Consider the following 24502-nt stretch of genomic DNA (forward strand, 5'->3'; position numbering starts at 1 on the left):
GGAACTTCACTAATCTAATTGTCACCAATGGAAAAATCATTACCACGCCAAAGCCCCCTCCACGCCTGAAAGCTATGACTGAAAGTCAGAGACGCACATGCACCCACACACACAGACAAAACACGTTGGTGGGGATTTTCCCCCACCTCTTACTAAGCAACTAAGGGCTCCCGAGTGGCGCAGCGGTCTAAGGCACTGTATCGCTGTGCTAGAGGCATCACTACAGACCCTGGTTTGATCCCGGGCTGTATCAAATCAAATTTTATTCGTCACATGCGCCGAATACAACCTTACAATGCTTGCTTACGAGCCCCTAACCAACAATGCAGTTTTAAAAAAACAAACAGATAAGAGAAAAGTAACAAGTAATTAAAGAGCAGCAGTGAAATAACAATAGCGAGACTATATACAGGGGGGTATTGATACAGAGTCAATGTGCGGGGGCACCGGTTAGTTGAGGTAGTATGTACATGTAGGTAGAGGTATTAAAGTGACTATGCATAGATGACAACAGAGAGTAGCAGTGGTGTAAAGAGGGGGTGAGGGCACTGCAAATAGTCTGGGTAGCCATTTGACTAGATGTTCAGGAGTCTTATGGCTTCAGGGTAGAAGCTGTTTAGAAGCCTCAAGGACCTAGACTTGGCGCTCTGGTACCGCTTGCCGTGCGGTAGCAGAGAGAACAGTCTATGACTAGGGTTGCTGGAGTCTTTGACCATTTTTAAGGCCTTCCTCTGACACCGCCTGGTATAGAGGTCCTGGATGGCAGGAAGCTTGGCACCAGTGATGTACTGGGCCGTTCACACTACCCTCTGTAGTGCCTTGCGGTCGGAGGCTGAGCAGTTGCCATACCAGGCAGTGATGCAACCAGTCAGGATGCTCTCGATGATGGTGCAGCTGTAGAACATTTTGAAGATCTGAGGACCCATGCCAAATATTTTCAGTCTCCTGTGGTGTAATAGGTTTTGTCGTGCCCTCTTCACGACTGTCTTGGTGTGCTTGGACCATGTTAGTTTGTTGGAGATATGGACACCAAGGAACTTGAAGCTCTCAACCTGCTCCACTGAAGCCCCGTTGATGAGAATGGGGGCGTGCTCGGTCCTCTTTTTCCTGTAGTCCACAACAGTCTCAATGTCAACAGTGAAGAGGCGACTCCGGGATGCTGGCCTTCTAGGCAGAGTTCCTCTGTCCAGTGTCTGTGTTCTTTTGCCCATCTTAATCTTTTATTTTTATTGGCCAGTCAGATATGGCTTTTTCTTTCCAACTCTGCCTAGAAGGCCAGCATCCTGGAGTCACCTCTTCACTGTTGACATTGAGACTGGTGTTTTTCAGGTACTATTTGATGACGCTGCCAGTTGAGGACTTGTCAGACGTCTCTAATGTCAAACTAGAAACTCTAATGTACTTGTCCTCTTGCTCAGTTGTGCACCGGGGCCTTCCACTCTTTCTATTCTGGTAAGAGCCAGTTTGCACTGTTCTGTGAAGGGAGTAGTACACAGCATTGTACGAGATCTTCTGTTTCTTGGCAATTTCTCGTATGGAATAGTCTTCATTTCTCAGAACAAGAATAGACTGATGAGTTTCAGAAGAAAGTTCTTTGTTCCTAGCCATTTTGAGCCTGTAAACGAACCCACAAATGCTGATGCTCCAGATACTCAACTGGTCTAAAGGCGGCCAGTTGTATTGCTTCTTTAAATCAGCATCAACAGTTTTCAGCTGTGCTAACATAATTGCAAAAAGGTTTTCTAAATGTTCAATTCGCTTTTTAAAATGATAAACTTGGATTAGCTAACACAACGTGCCATTGGAACACAGGAGTGACGGTTGCTGATAATGGGCCTCTGTAGATATTCCATAAATAAAATCAGCCTTTCCAGCTACAATAGTAATTTACAACAATAACAATGTCTACACTGTATTTCTGATCAATTTGATGTTCTTTTAAAATGGACCAAAAATAAATAATTTTCTTAGTGACCCCAAACTTTTGAACGGTATTGTAGGCGTTTCTTTTGTCCAGGTGGGAAAGGGCAGTGTGAAGTGCAATGGAGATTGCATCATCTGTGGATCTGTTGCGGCGGTATGCAAATTGAAGTGGGTCTAGGGTTTCTGGGATAATGTTGTTGATGTGAGCCATGACCAGCCTTTCAAGGCACTTCATGGCTACAGACATGAGTGCTACGTGTCGTTAGTCATTTAGGCAGGTTACCTTAGTGTTCTTGGGCACAGGGACTATGGTGGTCTGCTTAAAACATGTTGGTACTACAGCCTCGGACAGGGAGAGGTTGAAAATGTCAGTGAAGACACTTGCCAGTTGGTCAGGGCATGCTCGCAGTACACGACCTGGTAATCTGTCTGGCCCTGTGGCCTTGTGAATGTTGACCTATTTAAAAGGTCTTACTCACATTGGCTGCGGAGAGCGTGATCACACAGTCTTCCGGAAGAGCTGGTGCTCTCATGCACTTTTCAGTGTTATTTGCCTCGAAGCGAGCATAGAAGTAGTTTAGCTTGTCTGGTAGGCTCGTGTCATTGGGCAGTTCTCGGCTGTGCTTCCCTTTGTAGTCTAAATGGTTTGCAAGCCCTGCCACATCCGACGAGCATCAGAGCCGGTGTAGTACGATTTGATCTTAGCCCTGTATTGACGTTTTGCCTGTTTGATTCGTCGGAGGGCATAGCAGGATTTCTTATAAGCTTCCAGGTTAGAGTCCCGCTCCTTGAAAGCGGCAGCTCTAGCCTTTAGCTCAGTGTGGATGCTGCCTGTAATCCATGGCTTCTGGTTGGGGTATACACATACAGTCATTGTGGGGACGACGTCATCAATGCACTTATTGACGAAGCCAATGACTGATGGTGTACTCCTCAATGCCATCGGAGGAATCCTGGAACATATTCCAGTCTGTGCTAGCAAAACAGTCCTGGAGTTTAGCATCTGCTTCATCTGACCACTTTTGTATTGATATAGTCACTGATGCTTCCTGCTTTAATTTTTGCTTGTAAGCAGGAATCAGGAGGATAGAATTATGGTCAGATTTGCCAAATGGAGGGCTAGGGAGAGCTTTGTATGAGTCTCTGTGTGTGGAGTATAGCTGGTCCAGAGTTATTTTTCCTCTGCTTGCACATTTAACATGCTGCTAGAAATGTAGTAAAACGGATTTAAGTTTCCTTGCATTAAAGTCCCCGGCTACTAGGAGCCTCACCCACCTTTGGGTGAGCGTTTTCTTGTTTGCCTATGGCGGAATACAGCCCATTAAATGCTGTCTTAGTGCCAGCCTCTGACTGTGGTGGTATGTAAACAGCTACAAAGAATACAGATGAAAACTCTCTCTGTAGGTAGTGTGGTCTACAGCTTATCATGAGATCCTCAGGCGAGCAATTGCTCGAGACTTACTTAGATATCGTGCACCGCCGCCCCTTGTCTTACCAGATGCTGCTGTTCTATCCTGCCAGTACATCGTATAACCAGCCAGCTGTATGTTGATGTTGTCGTCATTCAGCCACGACTCCGTGAAGCATAAGATGTTAGTTTATAATGTCTCGTTGGTAGTTTAATCTTCCGCGTAACTTGTCGATTCTATTGTCCAAAGATTGCACGTTTGCTAGCAGAATGGAGGGAAGTGGGAGTTTGTTCGATCTCCTACGAATTCTCAGAAGGCAGCCCGACCTTCGCCCCCTCTTTCTCCGCCTCTTAACGCAGATCACGGGGATCGGGGCCTGTTCCCGAGGAAGCAGTGTATCCTCCGCGTCGGGCTCGTCAGAGTCGTGAAAGGAAAAAGAGGATTCTGCTAGTCCGTGGTGAGTAATCGCAGTCCTGATGTCTAGAAGTTATTTTTGGTCATAAGAGACCCCATACGGTGGCGCACAATTGGCCCAGCGTCGTCCTGGTTAGGATATGGCCGGTGTAGGCCGTCATTGTAAATAAGAATTTGTTCTTAACTGACTTGCCTAGTTAAATAAAGGTTAAACAAATAAAAATAAACTGCTTTGTATATTTGTCCTTAGATTCTACCAACAAGGTGGTAAGCAATTCGCCTATAACAACTTGTGTCTTATACGAGTTGAACAGCCTTGAAGTAAAGTACAGCCCGTTGTTCGTTTTCCTTCGACAATAGAACAGGATGCCCGTGTTCCTGAGCCACAATATCAGCTACATTGCATTATTCAATTGAGAAAGAAACTTTTCCCATCTTCTTGACCCCTTACAGACCTGATCAAATATTAATACAACCGCATCGATACAAAAGAGATTTCCTGTTCTCTCGGGTTCATCCACTGTAAAGATAACCCGAGACAGAAACCTTAGAGGTGAGATAGAAACTTTAGTAGTGAGACAAATCTTAGGGGAAACCCCACGGGTCACCTTGACACAGATTAAGTTTAGTGCTGAATTTTAAAAAGCATGCACACTGGTGCTTTGTAGTTCAGGACTAGGATTAATCTGTGTCCGGGAAACTGGCCCTAGAAGTAAAAATAAATAAATGTTTTTTTAATCTAGCAATACCTAATCCCAAACACATTCCAGTCGATGGGTTCATTTTGAACCCACAAGACGACAGTTCTTTATAGCACCTTAGGACCACCTTTATAGCACCAGCCAGACATGGTGACATATTTAAAACTGCCTTGTCACAGAAGTATTTCCTCTCGACTCTCAGAGGGCGTGTGTGTTTTCGTTTTACTATACTTGTGAAGACCAGAAGTCTTCAAAATATAGTAAGCCACAGAGCCAAGTGAGGACGTTTGGCTGGTCCTAAAAAATGAAAAAGGATATTTTAGGCTTAGGGTTATGTTTAGGGTTAGAACTAGGCGTTAAAGTTAGTGTTTAGGGAAAATAGGATTTTAAATGGGAATCAATTGTTGGTCGCCAAAAAGTATAGTAATACACAAGTGTGTGTGTGTGTGCGCGTTTTACAGGAAGGTCCCTGGTTTGAATCCCTGAGCCAACTAGATTAAAAATATGTTGATGTGCCCTTGAGCAGGGAACTTAACCCCAATTGCTCCTGTAAGTCGCTCTGGATAACAGTGTCTGCTAAACAACTATATCAAATAAAATCCTGAATAATTCAATTATGAGCCCATTTCAGCACAGCCTGGGTTGTCATTGGCACCGTCTTTTATTGAATACCATGAAAACAAAGCCAGCCAGCTGTACCAAGCAACAGACCAACCCTGCAGCTAAACACACGGTGCAGCTGTGTTAAGATTTATTTTCTCAAAAGAATGATATTGTTGCCATTACATATTGTTGCAATCACACTTCATTGTAAAAAAAATATATATTTTTACAAACACGAAATTGTTATTATTTTTTTTTTTTAAAGCTTTTTTTTAATCTGTAGTAAATATCGCTCGATATGCCAACTTTACATCAAATTACACAATCAACACTTCTAAGCCATTGTCATAACAGAACGCTGTCTCTTCATGCACAAAAATACATGACTCAAGCTTATTTCACACCCCTTCAGTCCTGCTACAGAGAAAATTGCTAGGTAATATAATTTGCTGCTCAGATAGGGCTTTTCACTTGAGTAGCCCAGACCTCATAGACTGCTCATTTCCCAATCTCCCATCAGATGCCATGTCTTAATTGCCTCTATTGCACTAGAATAAAAGCTCCTTAAATCTTTAAGTTACAGGAGAGAGACATTTTAAATCCTTCCAAAGCTTCTTCGGCGCAATTCGCATAGAGAGGAAAGGACTAGGCCAGGAGTTTTTCCTGACCCATTGTCCAGACCAGGAGTTTTTCCTGACCCATTGTCCAGACCAGGAGTTTTTCCTGGTCACAATATATGGTCAGTAAAGAACCCTTGCTCTAATTGTGCCCTAAGTTATATGCCCATCATTAGCCAACCAACAAATTGGCAACATGGGCGCGAGGCAGCACAAATCTAGAGAGGAGTTATTTTAGAACAATGCATCTCTACTGTCCACTGCCTTTGACACCATGAGAAACATATCCTCCTCACCAACCTCTTATGGCTGGGCATCTCAGGGTCTGCACTCTCTTGGATTACTGCTCGACTTGGCAGGACTCTCCTACCAGGTGGTGGAGAGGTTCCCCGTCTGCAACATGTGGTCTCATTACTGGTGTCCCTCAGGGCTCGGTGCTCGGTTCTCTCTTGATCCATTTTGGACATAGTCTCTTGATTCTGTCATGTCCTCACATGGATAATTGTGTCTGTTAAATGACAAAACTAACACCTAAAATGGTAGCTTTGCCTGTTTCCATGCATTTCACTTCCAGCCATCAAAGAGCTCTATATCCATGTTAACATGCCACCAACGACTCCTTACCATAGTGTAGGCCACCAACAGGAATCAAGCTTAAGCCCAGCTTTCCTGTGTGCCCTTTGTTCCAATAACAGGCTGGGGAGGCGTGGGAGAGACAACGGAGGGCCAATTAGTTATGAAAATGGGACGGCGTGGCTAAGTGTGATGGTGTGAAAGAGTGTAGACGAGTCATTATAGACCTTTCACTTACCACTACTCTAGGCCTAGGGATAATTACTCAGTCTTCCTTTCTCGAGCCTAATTCGCACTAGGGCCAACCGCAACAATACTGGGCTGTCTTGGATCATTTCTTTTCATATTGTCTTTTGAGGGCATGGTTCTAGCAACTATGGTGGGTGCGTAACCAGGCCAGCCCAGTAGAGCTAAGCTTGGCTCAGTATTGTAAAAAGTATAGCTGCCTGGGATTCCTGGATCTAGAGCTATTTATTCCCTATGTTGTCCCTGGGGAGGGCCAGGCAAGAGGGAGCCAGGTATGCTTAACGGGATGCATTATCGGACTGGTTCATTCTAACAGGTTTCCCATTGATCTCGCCCACGCTCCCGTTACAGGATGGTGCCGTTAGTCTGGATGATTATCTGTCCCCGACATCAAGATTGGATTTTTCATCCATGTGTCTTGATATGGGCAATTCCATGGTAACGGAATTGTGCTGAGACCAGACATTAAAGTGTGCCATATTTCTGAATGGATCTGAATGGGACCAACAACAAAAAAAAATTCACGAAGGATCATAGTGAAAGATGCCGTAACTAGCAAAGTATCATGGTCGATGTAGTCATTTTCATCCTGCCGTAGAGAGTCAACCTTAATATGGAGCCCCCTCTTTTTTGGTTATTGAACTACACTAAGTGAATTGGATTTACAACCATTTACAGAATTGCAGTAACAGAATTTCATCATGGGTCCCTGATCTGTACTAAAAAGAAAGGCATAATGATGGATATTACTCTTCATGGTGACGTATCCTAAATTAGTAAACAAAAAAAGGTATGAATAGACAATATCCTCCTTCGCAAACTTGGGTATTATTCTACAAACTGGCTATTATTTTAATGAGCTCTGCCCCGAAACAAGACCAAATTTGATAGGTTCAGATTTAGTCCGGTCCTGGCCAATCATAGACGTCTATGTTTCGCAGGTTTGGACAGCACAGTAGTGCTTAGTAAAGTACAATAGAATATAGTTCACTACAGTAGAGTTCAGTACAGTATACTTAACTCACCTGTGCTCTGCACATAGACGTCAAAGATTGGTTCAGATCTGGTTCGGTCTAGACCAAATCTGAACCAATCATAGACGTCTATGTTTGGGCCAAATCAAGGCCAGTCAAATCAACATCTGTGGACCTTGCAATTAAAGCTGGTCCGGACCGTACCAAATAATTATGTCTGTGGACGGTTAAAATCGAGGCCAGTGCAGACTGACCAAATTCCCACTACTTTTGAACGTCCACGGAGGTCCGGGATCAGTCTGCGCACAGAGGGTAGGATGCTGGTTACAGTAAATGGAAAGCGAGGGGGCTCATGGGTAGATGTCAGTAAGAGCCAGGAGAGGTGACATTAACTGGAAAGAGAGAGAAAGGGAGGGAGGGAGGGGTTGTCCAGAATGTTTTAACACTTGCTTTGACCACCAGATAAAAGAGTATGAAAACTGTAATGGGCTAAACATAACAGTATGGAGGTGGAAGGGAGGACTGTAGGAGGTGACCCAACTGTGGTTTGCGACTACTATTTCCCATTGTAGTTCATTCAACTTCAGTAATAGTTCGTTTTTTCTGAAATTGTTAAATATGGTAACAGAATTGAGTTTTAAAATCACTTAATTCAAACCAAATAGATCTCAGTAAAAACACGAACTAATTGGTAGGTCTACCTACTTGTTACTTCTGAACTTTCATTATCCTCCCTCTTCAAGATACACTACATGACCAAAAGGATGGGGATACATCCTGTCGAACATCTCAATCCAAAATCATGGGCATTAATATGGTGTTGGTCCCCCCTTTGCTTCTATAACAGCCTCCACTCTTCTGGGAAGGCATTCCACTAGATGTTGTGGAACATTGCTGCAGGGACCTGCTACCATTCAGCCACAAGAGCATTACGGAGGTTGGGCACTGATGCTGGCTGATTAGGCCTGGCTTGCAGTCAGCGTTCCAATTCATCCCAAAGGTGTTCGATGGGGTTGAGGTCAAGGCTCTGTGCAGGCCAGTCAAGATCTTCCACACCGTTCAACAAACCATTTCCGTGTGGACCTCACTTTGTGCACGGGGGCGTTGTCATGCTAAAACAGGAAAGGGCCTTCCTCGAACAGTTGCCACAAAGTTGGAAGAACACAGTCACCTATAAGGTATGCTGTAGCGTCATTGTATGCTGTAGCGCCAAGCCCGTACCATGGAAAACAGCCCCAGACCACTATTCCTCAACCACCAAACTTCAGTTGGCACTACGCATCGGGGCAGGTAGCATTCTCCAGGCTGTATCACATCCGGCCGTGATTGGGAGTTCCATAGAGCGGCACACAATTGGCCCAGCATCGTCCGGGTTTGGCCGGGGTAGGCCATCATTGTAAATTAGAATTTGTTCTTAACCGACTTGAGTTTATTAAAAAAAGTTATTTGAAAAATAAATTATCCTAGCATCCGCCAAACCAAGATTTGTCCGTCGGACTGCCAGATAGTGAAGCGTGATTCATCACTCCAAAGAACGCATTTTCACTGCTCCAGAGTCCAATGGCGGCGAGCTTTAAACCACTCCAGCCGACGCACGGCATTGTGCATGGTGATCTTAAGCTTGTATGTGGCTGCTCGGCCACGGAAACCCATTTCATGAAGCTCCCGACAAACAGTTATTGTGCTGACGTGGCTTCCAGAGGCAGTTTGGAACTCGGTAGTGAGTGTTGCAACTGAGGATATTTTATTTTTTTGTGGTGCGAGCTTGAGCACTATGCTGTCCCATTCTGAGAGTTCGTGTGGCTTACCACTTCGCTGGTGAGGCGTTGCTGCTCCTAGACATATCCACATCACAATAACAGCACGTACAGTTGACCAGGGCAGCTCTAGCAGGGCAGAAATTCGTAGAACTGACTTGTTGGAAAGGTGGCATCCTATGACAGTGCCACATTGAAACTCAATGAACTCTTCAGTAAGGCCATTCTACTGACAACAACGGGTGTGGCCAAAATAGCTGAAGGCGAGTCCACATACTATACTGTGCATTCGGAAAGTATTCAGACCCCTTGACCTTTGCCACATTTTGTTACTTTACAGCCTTATCCTAAACTTTATTAAATTGTTTTTTTTCTCCTCATCAATCTACACACAATACCACAATGACATTTTTTTTTTTATATTACATTTACATAAGTAGTCAGACCCTTTACTCTGTACTTTGTTGAAGCACGATTCGCAGCAATTACAGCCTCAAGTCATCTTGGGTATGACGCTACAAGCTTGGCACACCTGTATTTGGGGAGTTTCACCCTTTCTTCTCCGCAGATCCTCTCAAACTATCAGGTTGGATGGAGAGCGTTGCTACAGTTATTTTCAGGTCTCTCCAGAGATGTTCGATCGGGTTCAAGTCAGGGCACTGGCTGGGTCACTCAAGGACATTCAGAGACTTGTCCCGAAACCACTCCTGCATTGTCTTGGCTGTGTGCGTAGGGTCACTGTCCTGTTGGAAGGTGAACCTTCACCCCAAGTCTGAGTCCTCTGGAGCAGGTTTTCATCAAGGATCTCTGTACTTTGCTCCGTTCATCTTTCCTTCGATCCTGACTAGTCTCCCAGTCCCTGAAAAACATCCCCACAGCATGATGCTGCCAGCACCATGCTTCACCGTAGGGATGGTGCCAGACTTCCTCCAGATGTGACGCTTGGCCTTCAGGCCAAAGAGTTCAATCTCGGTTTCATCAGACCAGAGAATCTTGTTTCTCATGGTCTGACAGTCTTTAGGTACCTTTTGGCAAACTCCAAGCCTGATTGGTGCAGTGCTGCAGAGATGGTTGTCCTTCTGGAAGGTATTCCCATCGCCACAGAGGAGCTCTGTCAGAGTGACCATCGGGTCTTGGTCAAATCCCTGACCAAGGACCTTCTCCCCCGATTGCTCAGTTTGGCCAGGCAGACAGCTCTAGGAAGAGTCTTGGTGGTTCCAAACGTCTTCCATTTAAGAATGATGGAACACCACTGTGTTCTTGGGGACCTTCAATGCTGCAGACATTTTTTGGTAGCTTTCCCCAGATCTGTGCATCGACACAATCCTGTCTCGGAGCTCTTACGGAGAATTCCTTCGACATTATGGCTTGGTTTTTGCGCCGACATGCACTGTCAACTGTGGGACCTTATATAGACAGGTGTGTGCCTTTCCAAACATGTCAAATCGATTGAATTTACCACAGGTGGCTTTCAATCACGTTGCAGAAGCATCAAGGTTGATCAATGGAAACAGGATGCATCGGAGCTCTGAACACATATGTAAATAAGGTTTTTAATTTTTAATACATTTTCAAATATATCTAAAAACCTGTTGTTGCTTTGTCATTACGGGGTATTGTGTGCAGATTGATGAGGAACATTTATTTAATGCATTTTAGAATAAGGCTGTGACGCAACAAAATGTGGAAAAAGGGGTCATTGGGTTTCCAATAACGGAATTTCACGACACAGGGAAATGTTTCTTGAACTTACACAAGGCAAATCATTTCTCCAAATATAAAAGTGTTGATGTTAGTTGGCAGGGGTCTTTACTTCAACATTACTGTGTTTATGTATTTCTAACACCTTTTAAGACCCATTTCCATCTGTTCGATCAGAAACGAAAGCCTTTGCTTATTCTATATATGCCTTGATTTCTCGAAACATAAAATAAGCTTTCATTTGACACCAAATTTGACATATACCTACCTATGAACTTCACATTGGTGCTCATGGGTCCTTGTGCATGGAAATAGCCATATCCATCAATACTATTCTACCTGTATGTCAATTGATACTCCATTAAAATCGCTCAATTCTATTGACTGCCCAATCTACCAATGTACACTACCGTTCAAAAGTTTGGGGTCACTTAGAAATGTCCTTGTTTTTGAAAAAAAAGCTACTTTTGTCCATTAAAATAACATCAAATTGATCAGAAACACATTGTCGATATTGTTAATGTTGTAAATGCCTATTGTAGCTGGAAATGGCAGATTTTTAATGGAATATCTACATAGGTGTACAGAGGCCCATTATCAGCAACCATCACTCCTGTGTTCCAATGGCACGTTGTGTTAGCTAATCCAAGTTTATCATTTTAAAAGGCTAATTGATCATTAGAAAACCCTTTTGCAATTATGTTAGCACAGCTGAAAACTGTTGTCCTGATTTAAAGAAGCAATAAAACTGGCCTTCTTTAGACAAGTTGAGTATCTGGAGCATCAGCATTTGTGGGTTCGATTACAGGCTCAAAATGGCCAGAAATAAAGCACTTTCTTCTGAAATTCATCAGTCTACTCTTGTTCTGAGAAATGAAGACTATTCCATGCGAGATATTGCCAAGAAACTGAAGATCTCGTACAACGCTGTGTACTACTCCCTTCACAGAACAGCGCAAACTGTCTCTAACCAGAATAGAAAGAGTGGGAGGCCCTGGTGCACAACTGAGCAAGAGGACAAGTACATTAGAGTGTCTAGTTTGACATTAGAGACGTCTGACAAGTCCTCAACTGGCAGCGTCATCAAATAGTACCCGCAAAACACCAGTCTCAACGTCAACAGTGAAGAGGCAACTCCGGGATGCTGGCCTTCCAGGCAGAGTTCCTCTGTCCAGTGTCTGTGTTCTTTTGCCCATCTTAATCTTTTATTTTTATTGGCCAGTCAGATATGGCTTTTTCTTTGCAACTCTGCCTGGAAGCCCAGCATCCTGGAGTCGCCTCTTCACTGTTGACGTTGAGACTGGTGTTTTGCGGGTACTATTTAATGAAGCTGCCAGTTGACTTGTGAGGAGTCTGCATCCTTATTAGCATACTGCACACACGGCACTGACTTTCACAATACAACTGGCAATGACTGAAAACCACTGGTGCATGACATCTTGGCAGGCTGTCATAGTCAGCCATGAAATCCATGCTGTTAGAAGAACGCTAAATTAATTTCATAATGTCAATATTAAGATTCCTTGCAATCAATTAAATCCACTATTTCATGCAGCATGTTTCGTACGTAATAGGACTGCTCAGATTATCTGCACGTTTTCCCGCCGATAAACAGTAGAATTTGGACAATAGATTGCCGTCCGTCAATCCACAGGAGTTCCGTTGAACGTCACAAAAACACATTGAGAAGTTCAGCTCAATCACGAGTGCCATCATATTCTTCTGAGATGAAAGAGAAATGCTCGGTTCTCTGCATGAAAAAAGAAATGGGGGAACGACTCAAAGAAACCAGAGCGCTACATTTTCCTCTAGTACAGGACTGGAGAAGAATGGTGTGCTTCAGAGTGAGTAATCACATTTCAGTGAGAAAATAAAATGTGCAGGAAAGTAGAAAAGGGTTTATTCATCAAGCAGTGGGCTGACATGTAAAGAATATGGAATGTGCAACGTTCCATTTCCCTGAGAGCCCCTATTATATAGACCTCAACAAAATATTGTCAACCCACCCAGCCTCATTCTGACTTAGTCTTCAGCACATTGTCAATTGATCCTCTTTTAGGATTTCCAATGCCACATACAACGTACACATGTTCACGCAAAACATTTTCCCAGTGGGGAAAGTAGACAAATAAAACGACCAAAATACTAAAACAAAGTGGTCTTCAAGAGTTGTCTCTTCTTTACTGGTTTCGTTGAATCGGCAGATTGGTTATTATTTGTGAGAGGCGTTAGTTCGCACTTCATCTTTTCAGCACTGCATAGTTTATTTGGTGGGCATGTGCGAGAGTGTGTGCGAGTACAAGATGTGATCAGAAGATCCCCTCTTACCTTGTGCCCAGCAGGTGTGACCCCATCCTCCGTGACGCTTTGTCCATTCTGAAAAGAAACAAGACAAAACACAGTTTCAGTGCCAAGATAGTTGCTGTGTTTGAGACAAATAGCAACCTGGAGCATCCATAGTCATTACTGCTACTTTGTTCCTAAGTGGACAAACCCAATAATCTATTGCAAACACACTTTCCCAGTGGGTTTCGCCTGTTGAAAAGGCCAACCACTGTTATCGTCCAACAATGCATCTAGCGGAACCATTGCTAAGAGCCCTTTAAAAAAGGAAACATCCATGTGTTACCAGCCATAGTATTATCAGTCTGCACATTATTTCCCACAATGCACAGGATGGACCAGAGGATAAAACACCAGATGAGATAATTGCTGTGTAGTTTCACAAGAGCAGACAATCTTCAAATGTCATGACGAGAAGAGAATCAGGGCATTTGAAGACCATTACTTAAGCCTAGCCACTTTCTAGTGAAATCACACTGTCATTAAGGCTAATAACCAATAAACAATAGTAGCCGTGTTTGAAAACTTCAGGTAGCTGGGGTTGACGTGTAATTGACTAAATGTTTTGCCCTTAGCAGAATATATGGTGCAACAGTACGGAGTTGTGCAAGATCCAACTGCCACAGGTGATTAAAAGAGTATCTCTGGAGAAGTTCAATCTAAAAACAAAATAAAGAGGATTCTGTTTCTTCTGAAGCTAAACAACCTCGCTCTTACCATAGCAGTCAGAATTGACTTTGCTATACAGTATATTGCGTTGATAAAACAGAACAGTCAAACACACAGAGAGGGGTTTGGACTAGCACTAACAGATCCCCCCCCCCCACCACCACCTCCTTCCTCCCGGTCATGTCACAATGGATAGCGAGGCGATGCTGAAGTCAGACTTCCTCTCCTACTCTTTTCCCTTGACGACAAAACACAGTTATTTTCTTTTAACACTCACAAAACGGCAGGCAGGCAGCAGAGCCAGCCAGGACATCGATTGGCTTTGAGTGGTGATAAAGAGGTTGGGAAGAAAGAGGGGGGAAATGGAAAACGGCTTTTCCGAGGCACTGCCCTTGGTCTCAGGGAAGAAAAAGATCTTTACTTGTCCACGATAGTCATCTCCTCACAGATCGATTGGTGTGTTGGGCTACACAATAGATGAAAATGCCATGGAAATGTTTTGTTGAGTCAGTCTCAAAGGCTGCGTTTACACAGGCAGCCCGATTCTGATATATTCCATGAATTGGTCTTTGACAAATCGAATTAGCTCTTTTGCCAATAATTGGGCAAAAGACCAGAATTGGGCTGCATGTGTAATGGCAGCCAAAAGGACCAAGAGTGAGACATTATTGCTGTGGCTGCTGCTACAAATCAGGAGCTCAAGATAGAAGTAGGATTACAGTAACATGAAAACCTGTTAGGCTATCAAGTCTAGGAAACACAATAATGAGCTTCTCAAAACCAGCCTGAGGTTTTATGAGTGCAGAAGGCAGATCAATATTTTATCAGACTTTTAAAAAACACTGAGTGCAGTTCAACTCCAAATGTATTTTATCTAGACAATGAGATTCTAGGATGTGACACAATTTCACCTGGTTAATATTGTCGGCTAACCTGGATTTCTTTTAGCTAAATATGCAGGTTTAAAAATATATACTTGTGTATTGATTTTAAGAAAGGCATTGATGTTTATAGTTAGTTACACGTTGGAGCAACGACAGTCCTTTTTCGCAAATGCGCACCGCATCGATTATATGCAACGCAGGACACGCTAGATAAACTAGTAATATCATCACCCATGTGTAGTTAACTAGGGATTATGATTGATTGATTGTTTATAAGATAAGTTTAATGCTAGCTAGCAACTTAACTTGGCTTCTTACTGCATTTGCGTAACAGGCAGGCTCCTCGTGGAGTGCAATGTAAGGCAGGTGGTTAGAGCGTTGGACTAGTTAACCGTAAGGTTGCAAGATTGAATCCCTGAGCTGACAAGGTAAAAATCTGTCGTTCTGCCCCTAAACAAGGCAGTTAGCCTAGGAACGGTGGGTTGTCATTGAAAATAAGAACGTGTTCTTAACTGACTTGCCTAGTTAAATAAAGGTGTAAACTTTATTTTATTTTGATAAATTAATAAAATCGGCCAAATTGGTGTCCAAAAATACTGATTTCCGATTGTTATGAAAACTTGAAATCGGCTATTCCGATTAAATCGGTCGACCTCTAGTCTTTACGGGTGCGCCTGCCTGTGTCTGCATGTGTGCGCCCCCCCCCCTCGCCTGCGTGCCTTTCTACCTGCGCATGCGCCCGCCTGCACGCCCACCTGCCTGTGCCCGCCCGCTCCCATCAGAGCGCACGCCTGCCTGTCGGTCTGTGAGCCTGCCTGTCTGTGAGCCTGCCTGTCTGTGAGTCACACTGTATGGGTGTCTGTGAGAAAGGCGTTGGTCAAGGAGATGACCAAGAACCCGATAGTCACTGACAGAGCTCTGTGGAGATGGTTGTCCTTCTGGAAGGTTCTCCCATCTCTGCAGCACTCCACCCATCAGGCCTTTATGGCAGAATGTCCAGCCGGAAGACACTCCTCAGTAAAAAAGGCACATGAGAGCCCACTTGGAGTTTGCCAAAAGGCACCTAAAGACCCTCAGACAAATGAGAAACAAAATTCTCTGGTCTGAAGAAACCAAGATTTAACTCTTTGGCCTGAATGCCAAGCCTGGAGGAAACCTGGCACCATCCCTACCGTGAAGCATGGTGGTGGCAGCATTATGCTGTGGGGGTGTTTTTCAGCAGCAGGGACTGGGAGACTAGTCAGGATCGAGGCAAAGATTAACAGGGCATAGTACAGAGAGATCCTTGATGAAAACCTGCTCCAGAGCGCTCAGGACCTCAGACTGGGACGAAGGTTCACTTTCCAACAGGACAATGACCCTAAGCACACAGCCAGGTCTATGAATGTCCTTGAGTGGCCCAGCCAGAGTCCGGACTTGAACCCGATCTATTGTCTCTGGAGACACCTAAAAACAGCTGTGCAGCAACGCTCCCCATCCAACCTGAGAGCATGAGAGGATCTGCTGAGAAAAAAAATGGGACAAAATCCCCAAATACAGGTGTGCCAAGCTTGTAGCGTCATACCAAAGACTCGAGACTGACTGTTTAAGCACCTTTGGCAGTAATTACGAAGTACTGAGTTTTTTGGCCTGGTGGGAGATCTGTCAACGTGCCCTTGAGCCGGGCATTGAACCTGGATGCTTCTGTGTGTCGCTCTGAATGGGAGTCTGTTGGATGACTGGTACGATGTAGTTTTTGAGCGGCTTCACTGCAAGTATATTATATGTTTCGGATATTCAATCAAAAAAAATATTTTTGCTTTATCATTGTGGTATTGTGTGTAGAGTAATGAGGGGGAAAAAACAATTTAAGCAATTTTAGAATAAGGCTGTAACCTAACAAAATTTGTAAAAGGTCTAGGGGTCTGAGTACAGTACATTATATGGACTCTAGTGTTCTCTACTGTGCGTTACTTTTCTTTACTGTTCAAAACGGTGCTGTCCAAACTTGTGAAACAGATGTCTATGATTGGTTCAGATTTGAACGTACAAGTCAGTGTTCAGTGGGTGAGGATGCTTGTTACAGTAAATGGAAAGAGGGTAGGTGTCATGGTAGGCGTCATAACGAGCCTGGAGAGGCAACATTAACTGGAGAGAGAGAGCGGCAGAGAGAGCGAGAGGTTGTCCAAAAATGGTTCAGCCTTGCTATGACCATCAGACAACAGAAAGACAAATAAAAATGATGAGCTGAACATAACAGTATGCCAGTGAAAGGAAGGACACCAGCAGGGGACCCAACTGTGGGTTGTGACAAGGGCTGGGCGATATGGCCTAAAAAATCATATACATTTTTTCAAATGTATGGGCGATTCACACCTGTAATCGAACCCACATATGCTGATGCTCCACATACTCAACTAGCCTAAAGGAGGCCAATTTTATTGCTTTGATTTAATCAGCACAATTCAAAATCTGCCGTTTCCAACTACAGTAGTCATTTACAACATTAACAATGTATTTCTGATCAATTTGATGTTATTTTAAAATGGACAACAAAATTTTTTTTGCTTTTCTTTCAGAAACAAGGACATTTCTAAGTGACCCCAAACTTTTGGACGGTAGCGTACATATTCCATCTCCTTAGATTTGTGTGTATTAGATAACTGTTGTGGAATTGTTAGATTACTTGTACTGTCGGAACTAGAAGCACAAGCATTTCGCTACACTCGCATTAACATCTGCTAACCATGTGTATGTGACCAATAACATTTGATATTACGGTAAAATGTCTCAATGTGTTTCGGTTTCCTTATGATCGATTGTTGTTGTGAGTGGCAGGGAGAGTGGCTTGGTGTTTGTAAACCAGAGGAAGAGGCGAAGGGCTAAAATCTGCCCAAAATAAGACCAATGCGTTTCTATGGTCTCATTTTGAACCTAAGCTTGTCTCCTGCATTCCCGCCTTCGGGACAACGACTCCCATTGTTGGGGTGGAGACATGTGCATCTCTGGGAGATACAGATCTCCGGTATAAAACGTGAAGTTGCACACAGCACAGAAGGAGCGAAGAAGACGAGACCAAAAAGACATGAGAATCAGCGGACAAACGATATGGCATTTGGAATATCGTGCAAAAACATACATTCAAATTAATATGATATCGCCCAGCCTACTATGGTTTCCCATTGCAGCCAATTCAATTGCAGTAATTCCCTTACCGATTTGGCAACAGTTTTAAATCAGTTGATAATTCATAAACAAACTTGGAGAGCCCAAAAGGAACCTATCTGAACAGATACAGGTAGAGGACAAGACTGCACAGCTTCCCCTTGAGAAACAAAATCAAAATCTGTAACAGGAGCTCAAAAAGGTACATAATATAAGCACTTGGCCCCTCTGAGGACCATACAATTAGGCTACCCAATTGGTAATTATAACCAATAAACTTTCTTCAATGTAAAAGGCAATTTCCACATCCGTTGTTACATGTCTTAAAATCAGACGTAATGATTATATTTCATCACCATTCATACATGGAACAATAATGCTCTCTTATTCAACATGTTGATACCAAAGCTACCATATTTCTATGTGCACCGAGGTGGGTGCGCTCTGATTACGCACAACCAGAATGACAGACATGTCAAAGACACACGGAACTCCAACATAACCGGGAAATACGAACAAAGGAAACCAGACATTGAATTAGATAAACAGAACTTCTACCTCTTGAGTGTTGCTAACGTTTATGTGCACAATAAACATCGCGCCCAATCAGAGGGTAAGAAATGGGAAATGAAAATGTATCGTATCAAACATGAAACAGAAATGCCTAAGTGTTGCAATACGGTACAGAGATCGAATAATCGAACACTAGCATTTACCACATTTGCATATAAACATTTGAAAGGGACAAACATGTCAACAAAAGAACAGAGCTCTCCACTGGCGGGAGTTTGGAGAGTGCAAGTGGAGAAACGTGCCTATGGTGAGTCTGCGCCACAGTAATAATTTATTTTAACAGAGATTTCTAAATGCAAGCTTCATAAGTAAATTATCAATTTCAAGCAATTTTGACATACCTAAAGACCAGTAGGCCTATTTGCTGGTCCAATCGGAGGGCCAAGCGTGCATTTCACTAACCAATCTGTTGGACATTGTTTTGCAAGCGACATCAAAAAGCTTAGCTTTCACCTGGTCAGTCTACATCATGGAAAGTTTTTTATTTATTTTATACTCAGTGTAAGTCCATATGGCTAGTAATGAGTTGACCACCTGTAATTTGTAAAATAGTTTTGATTGCTAAAGTATAAAGATGTTTGGTATTAGCGCACATGTAATATATTGATGTATTTATTTCATGTTTCAAATGCAGGTTGACGTTGTGTTTTAGTTTAGCCACATGTCCAAATTTACTTTTTCCACCAATGACAGAAATGGCTGATAGAGGCATGGGACAGCCCGGGCTGCCACAATTGAAAGCAGTTTTGACCAAAGTTATACTATCTTCGGTTTCCTAGCCAATGTACATGAAATGTCCATTTCCATTAATGAACTACGCATTTCCCTATGTCATGTTAGCTGTGTACTGCAGTGGATGCGAGGAGCTTGTTGCTAGCGCTGGTGTTTAAATGACTCCGCAGCAAAAAAAAATATTAAAGTTGTTGGGAAAGTGTGAACACAGATACAGCATATTGAGATGAAATTGTACTGTAAATATACAGTACATGTTTTGCGTTGCTCCAAAGATGAGAAGGGAGCAAACTGGGACCTAAAGAAGCCTGGTGGTGATCCAGTGACGGCACATGGAACGGGAGACGAGCGGAGGGATGGGAATGGAGAGACAGGAAGGGAGGGAGATAGGAATTGAGGGGGTAACATACAGTAAGCGCTATGTGACAACCCTGGGCTGAATCAGTAGCTGTCGCACAGTCTCTGGTTTCAAAACACTGATTGACAGGAAACAAGCAGCTCATCAGCTGTTATCTGATGGTGAGAGGAGCTACTCTGAGTGGATGTATTCAGGGTATGTTGTGATTATCACGTTTCTATTCTGATTAGACATTCATAACAATAGGCTTGCAGATTTAACATCCTACTATTTAGAACTGCAGTGGTATAGTGTACACATCCGTTGTCAACAGTAAACAACTGACATCGTCGTCAGCTATAGTATAGCAAAGGACCAAATGGTAGAATCTGAACAGTCAGTGCCGTGACAAACTCTGCCATAAAGCTGTTCATGAATCTGACCTTGGCTTGTCCCATCGGAAAGTAACCCGAGCACAACTGTTCAATCAATAAACCCCCAGCTCTCCAAACCCAGCCATGACCGTCTGTCAGGGGCAGAGCTCTCCCTTTACATCTCAATCAATCTACCATTGCCTCGTCTGTCTGTCGGTGCAAGGTTGGAGTGGAGCCAGGTGCCAATGAGAGCTGTGCTGTGACAGTAGTGACTTACAGCCTCAAGCTAAGATGAGAAAGTTCCCAGTGTGATGCATTCAAAAGGCATTAGTCATCTAGCTCTACATTAACACACATTGACAATTCCTGCTCCTCTCGAACGAACTGTATACAAACATGTTTTGTTGGAGAAACAGAACAGACATTTCAGCTTTGTCAAGGGAGCAGACTTTTTCTGAATGATCTCTAGCCGGTGAAGCCTCCTTGGGAGGAGGCATTAATTAAAGCAGAATTTTGTTATGTTCATAACCACATCTCTATTTCTGCTGTTAGACTGGATGGAGAGGTATCGCTCAAGTCGCAACCAAATAGAATATAACACTGCGGATAAAGTTCGGAATGACAATTTCATGTGTACAACATACCTGCAACACTATACTGAGAGCTTTTTTAAATTAGTTCTAAAAAGGACATATTTTAGGTGGGGGGTTTTTCCACAATGTATCATGTTTTTTGCCCGAGTCCCCATACTGCACAAAGAGGATTAAGTGAATCACAGGTTGGGGTAAATTTGTCAAAGACCAGTAAAATAGCAAAAAGTGTCTGGACCATTCCATTTACATCGCAAATAGAGATTTAATTGTAAAGAAGCAAAACTCGAATTTAAATTGCCCTGATCCGTGGTGCAGGGAAGACATGCTGTGGTGGTATAGTACATAATTACATTCAGGTGCCGAGTGGCACAGTGGCGTCACTACAGATCCAGGTTCGATCCCGGGTCGTGTCGCAGCCGGCCGCAACGGAGAACCATGAGGCAGTGCACAATTGGCACAGCGTCGTCCTGGTTAGGGGAGGATTTGCCCGGCCGGGATGTCCTTGTCCCATTGCGCTCTAGCAACTCCTTGTGGCAGGTCAGGCGCAGTGCACGCTGACACGGTCGCCAGTTGGACGTGTTTCCTCCGACACATTGGTGCAACTGGCTTCCGGTTTAAGCGAGCAGTGTGTCAAGAAGCAGTGTGGCTTGGCAGGGTCGTGTTTCGAAGGACGCGCGGCTCTCGACCGTCGCCTCTCCCGAGTCCATACGGGAGTTGCAGCGATGGGCTGACAAGACTAACTAATTGGATATCACAAAATTGAGAAAAAGGGGTAAAAATTTTAATAATTTGAAAATACTATGCACTCAAAAGCCAGGACATGCAACGAGGAAAGATGGCCAGACTCTCACCCGCCCATAAACTGCTAGTTGGAACACTTTTAAAAGTTAAAATGGGACACAAACTAATCCATGATACATTGTAATCAGTTACACAAAATTATAAGCTACTCAGCACATCCCACTTCAGCTACGTATCATTCACATGGCTACATTGAAAGAGTTCGATTAAGTGCGCCGGGCTATGGCCTGTGACGTGAATGCGCAAAAGAGATGAGGGAGAAGCGCAGTCTCAAGTTGAACAGTAATCTGCACCGCTCGGCCACGACGTCAACAAAGCAGCATTACACGGGACCCAAACCGGCTGTGCACGTGCGCCATCGTGCGCAATCGTGCATAAATGTATTATGTCCCCCATCACCAAACGCGATCATGACACCCAGGTTAAAATATCAAAACAAACTAAACCAATTATATTAATTTGGGAACAGGTCAAAAAGCATTAAACATTTATGTCAATTTAGCTAGCTAGCACTTGCTAGCTAATGTGTCCTATTTAGCTAGCTCGCTGTTGCTAGCTAATTTGTCCTGGGATATAAACATTGAGTTGTTATTTTACCTGAAATGCACAAGGTCCTCTACTCTGACAATTAATCCACACATAAAACAGTCAACCGAATTGTTTCTAGTCATCTCTCTTCCTTCCAGGCTTTTTCTTCTCTTGACTTTATATTGCGATTGGCAACTTTCATAAATTAGGTGCATTACCGCCACTGACCTCGTTCGTCTTTCAGTCACCCAAGTGGGTATAACCAATGAGGAGATGGCACGTGGGCACCTGCTTCTATAAACCAATGAGGAGATGGGAGAGGCAGGACTTGCAGTGCGATCTGCGTCAGAAATATAACTATTTTAGCCCTTGGCAACGCAGACGCTCGTTGGCACGCGCGAGCAGTGGGTGCAATAATTGAATAACATAAGATTTCTAAATTTATTTTTGCAACGCTCGCGTTGTGTGGTCAGCCTGTTACGCATTGTTTAGAAATGTACAACATTTATTTTACCTAAAATATATGTTTGAATGTTCTAACAAATTTTCATTGGAAGGCAGATAATGCCTTTATCAAAAGCAACCACTTTTGCATGTGAAAACAGAATCCTATTACTCCACGTGCTTAACCTACGTCACATTTCGTTTTGAGCGACTCAAGAGACGGAAGAGAGACATTTTCTGGTTCATATACAGTCAATAAACTAAGCAGATGAGACCCAGCTGTTATGGCATTGGTGCCTATGGGAGAGCCACCCATTTTTTTAAACGATTAAAGTCCAGAGTGAGACATCTATTCACCACCTTTAGCCGACTGCGCCCTCGGCCAAAACGGGGCACCTGGCTCACACCCAGAAAGGCAAACCGGTTCCAGAGCGAACGCAATAAAGGCGCCCACTAGTGAACGTCCGTGCCTCGCATACGCCCTTAAAATATATTCACTTGAAACTAGAGAAAAGCAGCAATATTACTGTTTGTCCCTCTTGAGACATAACAATAACACAGCCAGTATACACTTCCTCAAAAGTCTGAATTAATCGAAGATAACATTACAGATTTCTTGATTTGACGTTTTTGGTCTTCAGCAATGTTTGGTGCAGTAGTTCTCAAGTGTTTATTTTTTTTGCATATAAACTAGTCATCTCTTGTTTAATGACAAACACTTAATTGAAGAGTCCCATCCATAGTTCCCACTCCTACTGGTACTGTTGACCAATCACCGACGACGGGGCACTACAGAACTTCGACTTGTCTCAACAAAAAATGTAGTGTGCAAACTCACAGGACAAAAAACCTTGCCTAACACCAAACCGTCGTCATAATATATGCGCGAACTGTTTATACTACGAAGCATGCGACAGGCTTTGCAAGCAATTACACCATCCCCAATTTAACAACCAGATTAAAGAACAACCGGTTTTGCATTGCCTGTCAAAAACCTATTGCATTTTGGGAATTCATTTGGCAAATGTATTTACACGAGCAACAATAATCAGAATGGAAAAGTTTAGCCGACGGATATTTTTGGCACGCGGAATGAAAATAATAGTAATTTTAACAAACTGTTCAATGGTGTCCTTACCTCTGAGTCCAGTGTAACTAGCTCCATTTGGGGCCAGGGTTCCGCAAGGTGTGCAAGAGGCATTCTGCAGGTTTTTAGTTTCTCCCTCTGCGGCCGAAATACAAGTTGACTTTGCCCAGATTTATTGGGTTTTAGATTGAGGTTGCGTTGCCCTGGACAAGGTCTTGTTTATTCACAATTTGAAGTCCGGTCCGTTGAGATGTAGCCTATCACTTCAATCCCCGATGCAAGACGTGCATCCAGTCGCACTCCGCAGCCGTTGACTACAAACTAATATAATCCCTTCAAAATGACGTCGTATAATGACCACCTCTTCAGAAACATGCAATTCCAACAGCAATAAGCACGATAACACAATTGATAATAACAATTTGAGGCTTTGAGCAAAAACGAACCCCTTTACACGGGTAGCCTACGTTCAGATTTGACGAGAAGAGAGGTGCTGGCTGCGACTGTGCGCTTCCAAGCCGCTTAATAGGCTATCGCTATGCAATTATATTCCTCCGCCGAAATAATTAGCCTTCTCTTGTGTCCATGTAACCTAATTAACCGACGATGCAGCCTATTATATTATAGGCATACAGCTTCTCTTTTCCTCTGTATTTCTGAGAGATTCCTCGGAGCGGGACTTCGTTCTGTCCGCTGGTTCATCCTCCAGAATGGAGCGTATCAACTCGACCAATTATTGTCAGACTCCAGACGGATTTCATCCAGCCCCTCATCCAGCCCCCGCCCAACCGTATTTTCGCCATCCCCTGGAGGCTGGTTGAACTGCAAATTATGCATAGGCCTACGTAATGCGCCAAAAGCCCACCATTTGCGCTTGTATACGTTAATCAAATAAAATGTTGGTAGACTTTGAAGATAATTTTGTTCAGTATGATGCTAAAAAAAGAAGGGAAAGAGAACAAGAAGAAGAGCACAGAGGTATCATGCCAAAAAGTTAACCCCAAAACCTAACCTTAATCCTAAACCTAATTCTAACCCTAAACGTTGCCCCTCAATTTTACTCATTTATAGCGTC

General features: G+C 43.5%; 1 protein-coding gene across 1 annotated transcript in view; it reads right to left on the reverse strand.

The window, feature by feature from the left end:
* The window catches only part of LOC120023564 (ribosomal protein S6 kinase alpha-1), a 139746-nt gene extending 115639 nt beyond the window's left edge, over window positions 1–24107 (reverse strand). Inside the window, exons 1-2 of the mRNA XM_038967596.1 lie at window positions 23479–24107; window positions 13247–13294 (exon numbers count right to left, since the gene is read on the reverse strand). Of these exons, the coding sequence (XP_038823524.1) occupies window positions 13247–13294; window positions 23479–23541 (111 nt within the window). The 5' untranslated portion in view covers window positions 23542–24107. The remainder of the gene's footprint in view (window positions 1–13246; window positions 13295–23478) is intronic.
* Window positions 24108–24502: the final 395 nt, after the last annotated feature.

Source organism: Salvelinus namaycush, chromosome 28, assembly GCF_016432855.1.
Source record: "Salvelinus namaycush isolate Seneca chromosome 28, SaNama_1.0, whole genome shotgun sequence".
NCBI classification, from domain to species: domain Eukaryota; kingdom Metazoa; phylum Chordata; class Actinopteri; order Salmoniformes; family Salmonidae; genus Salvelinus; species Salvelinus namaycush.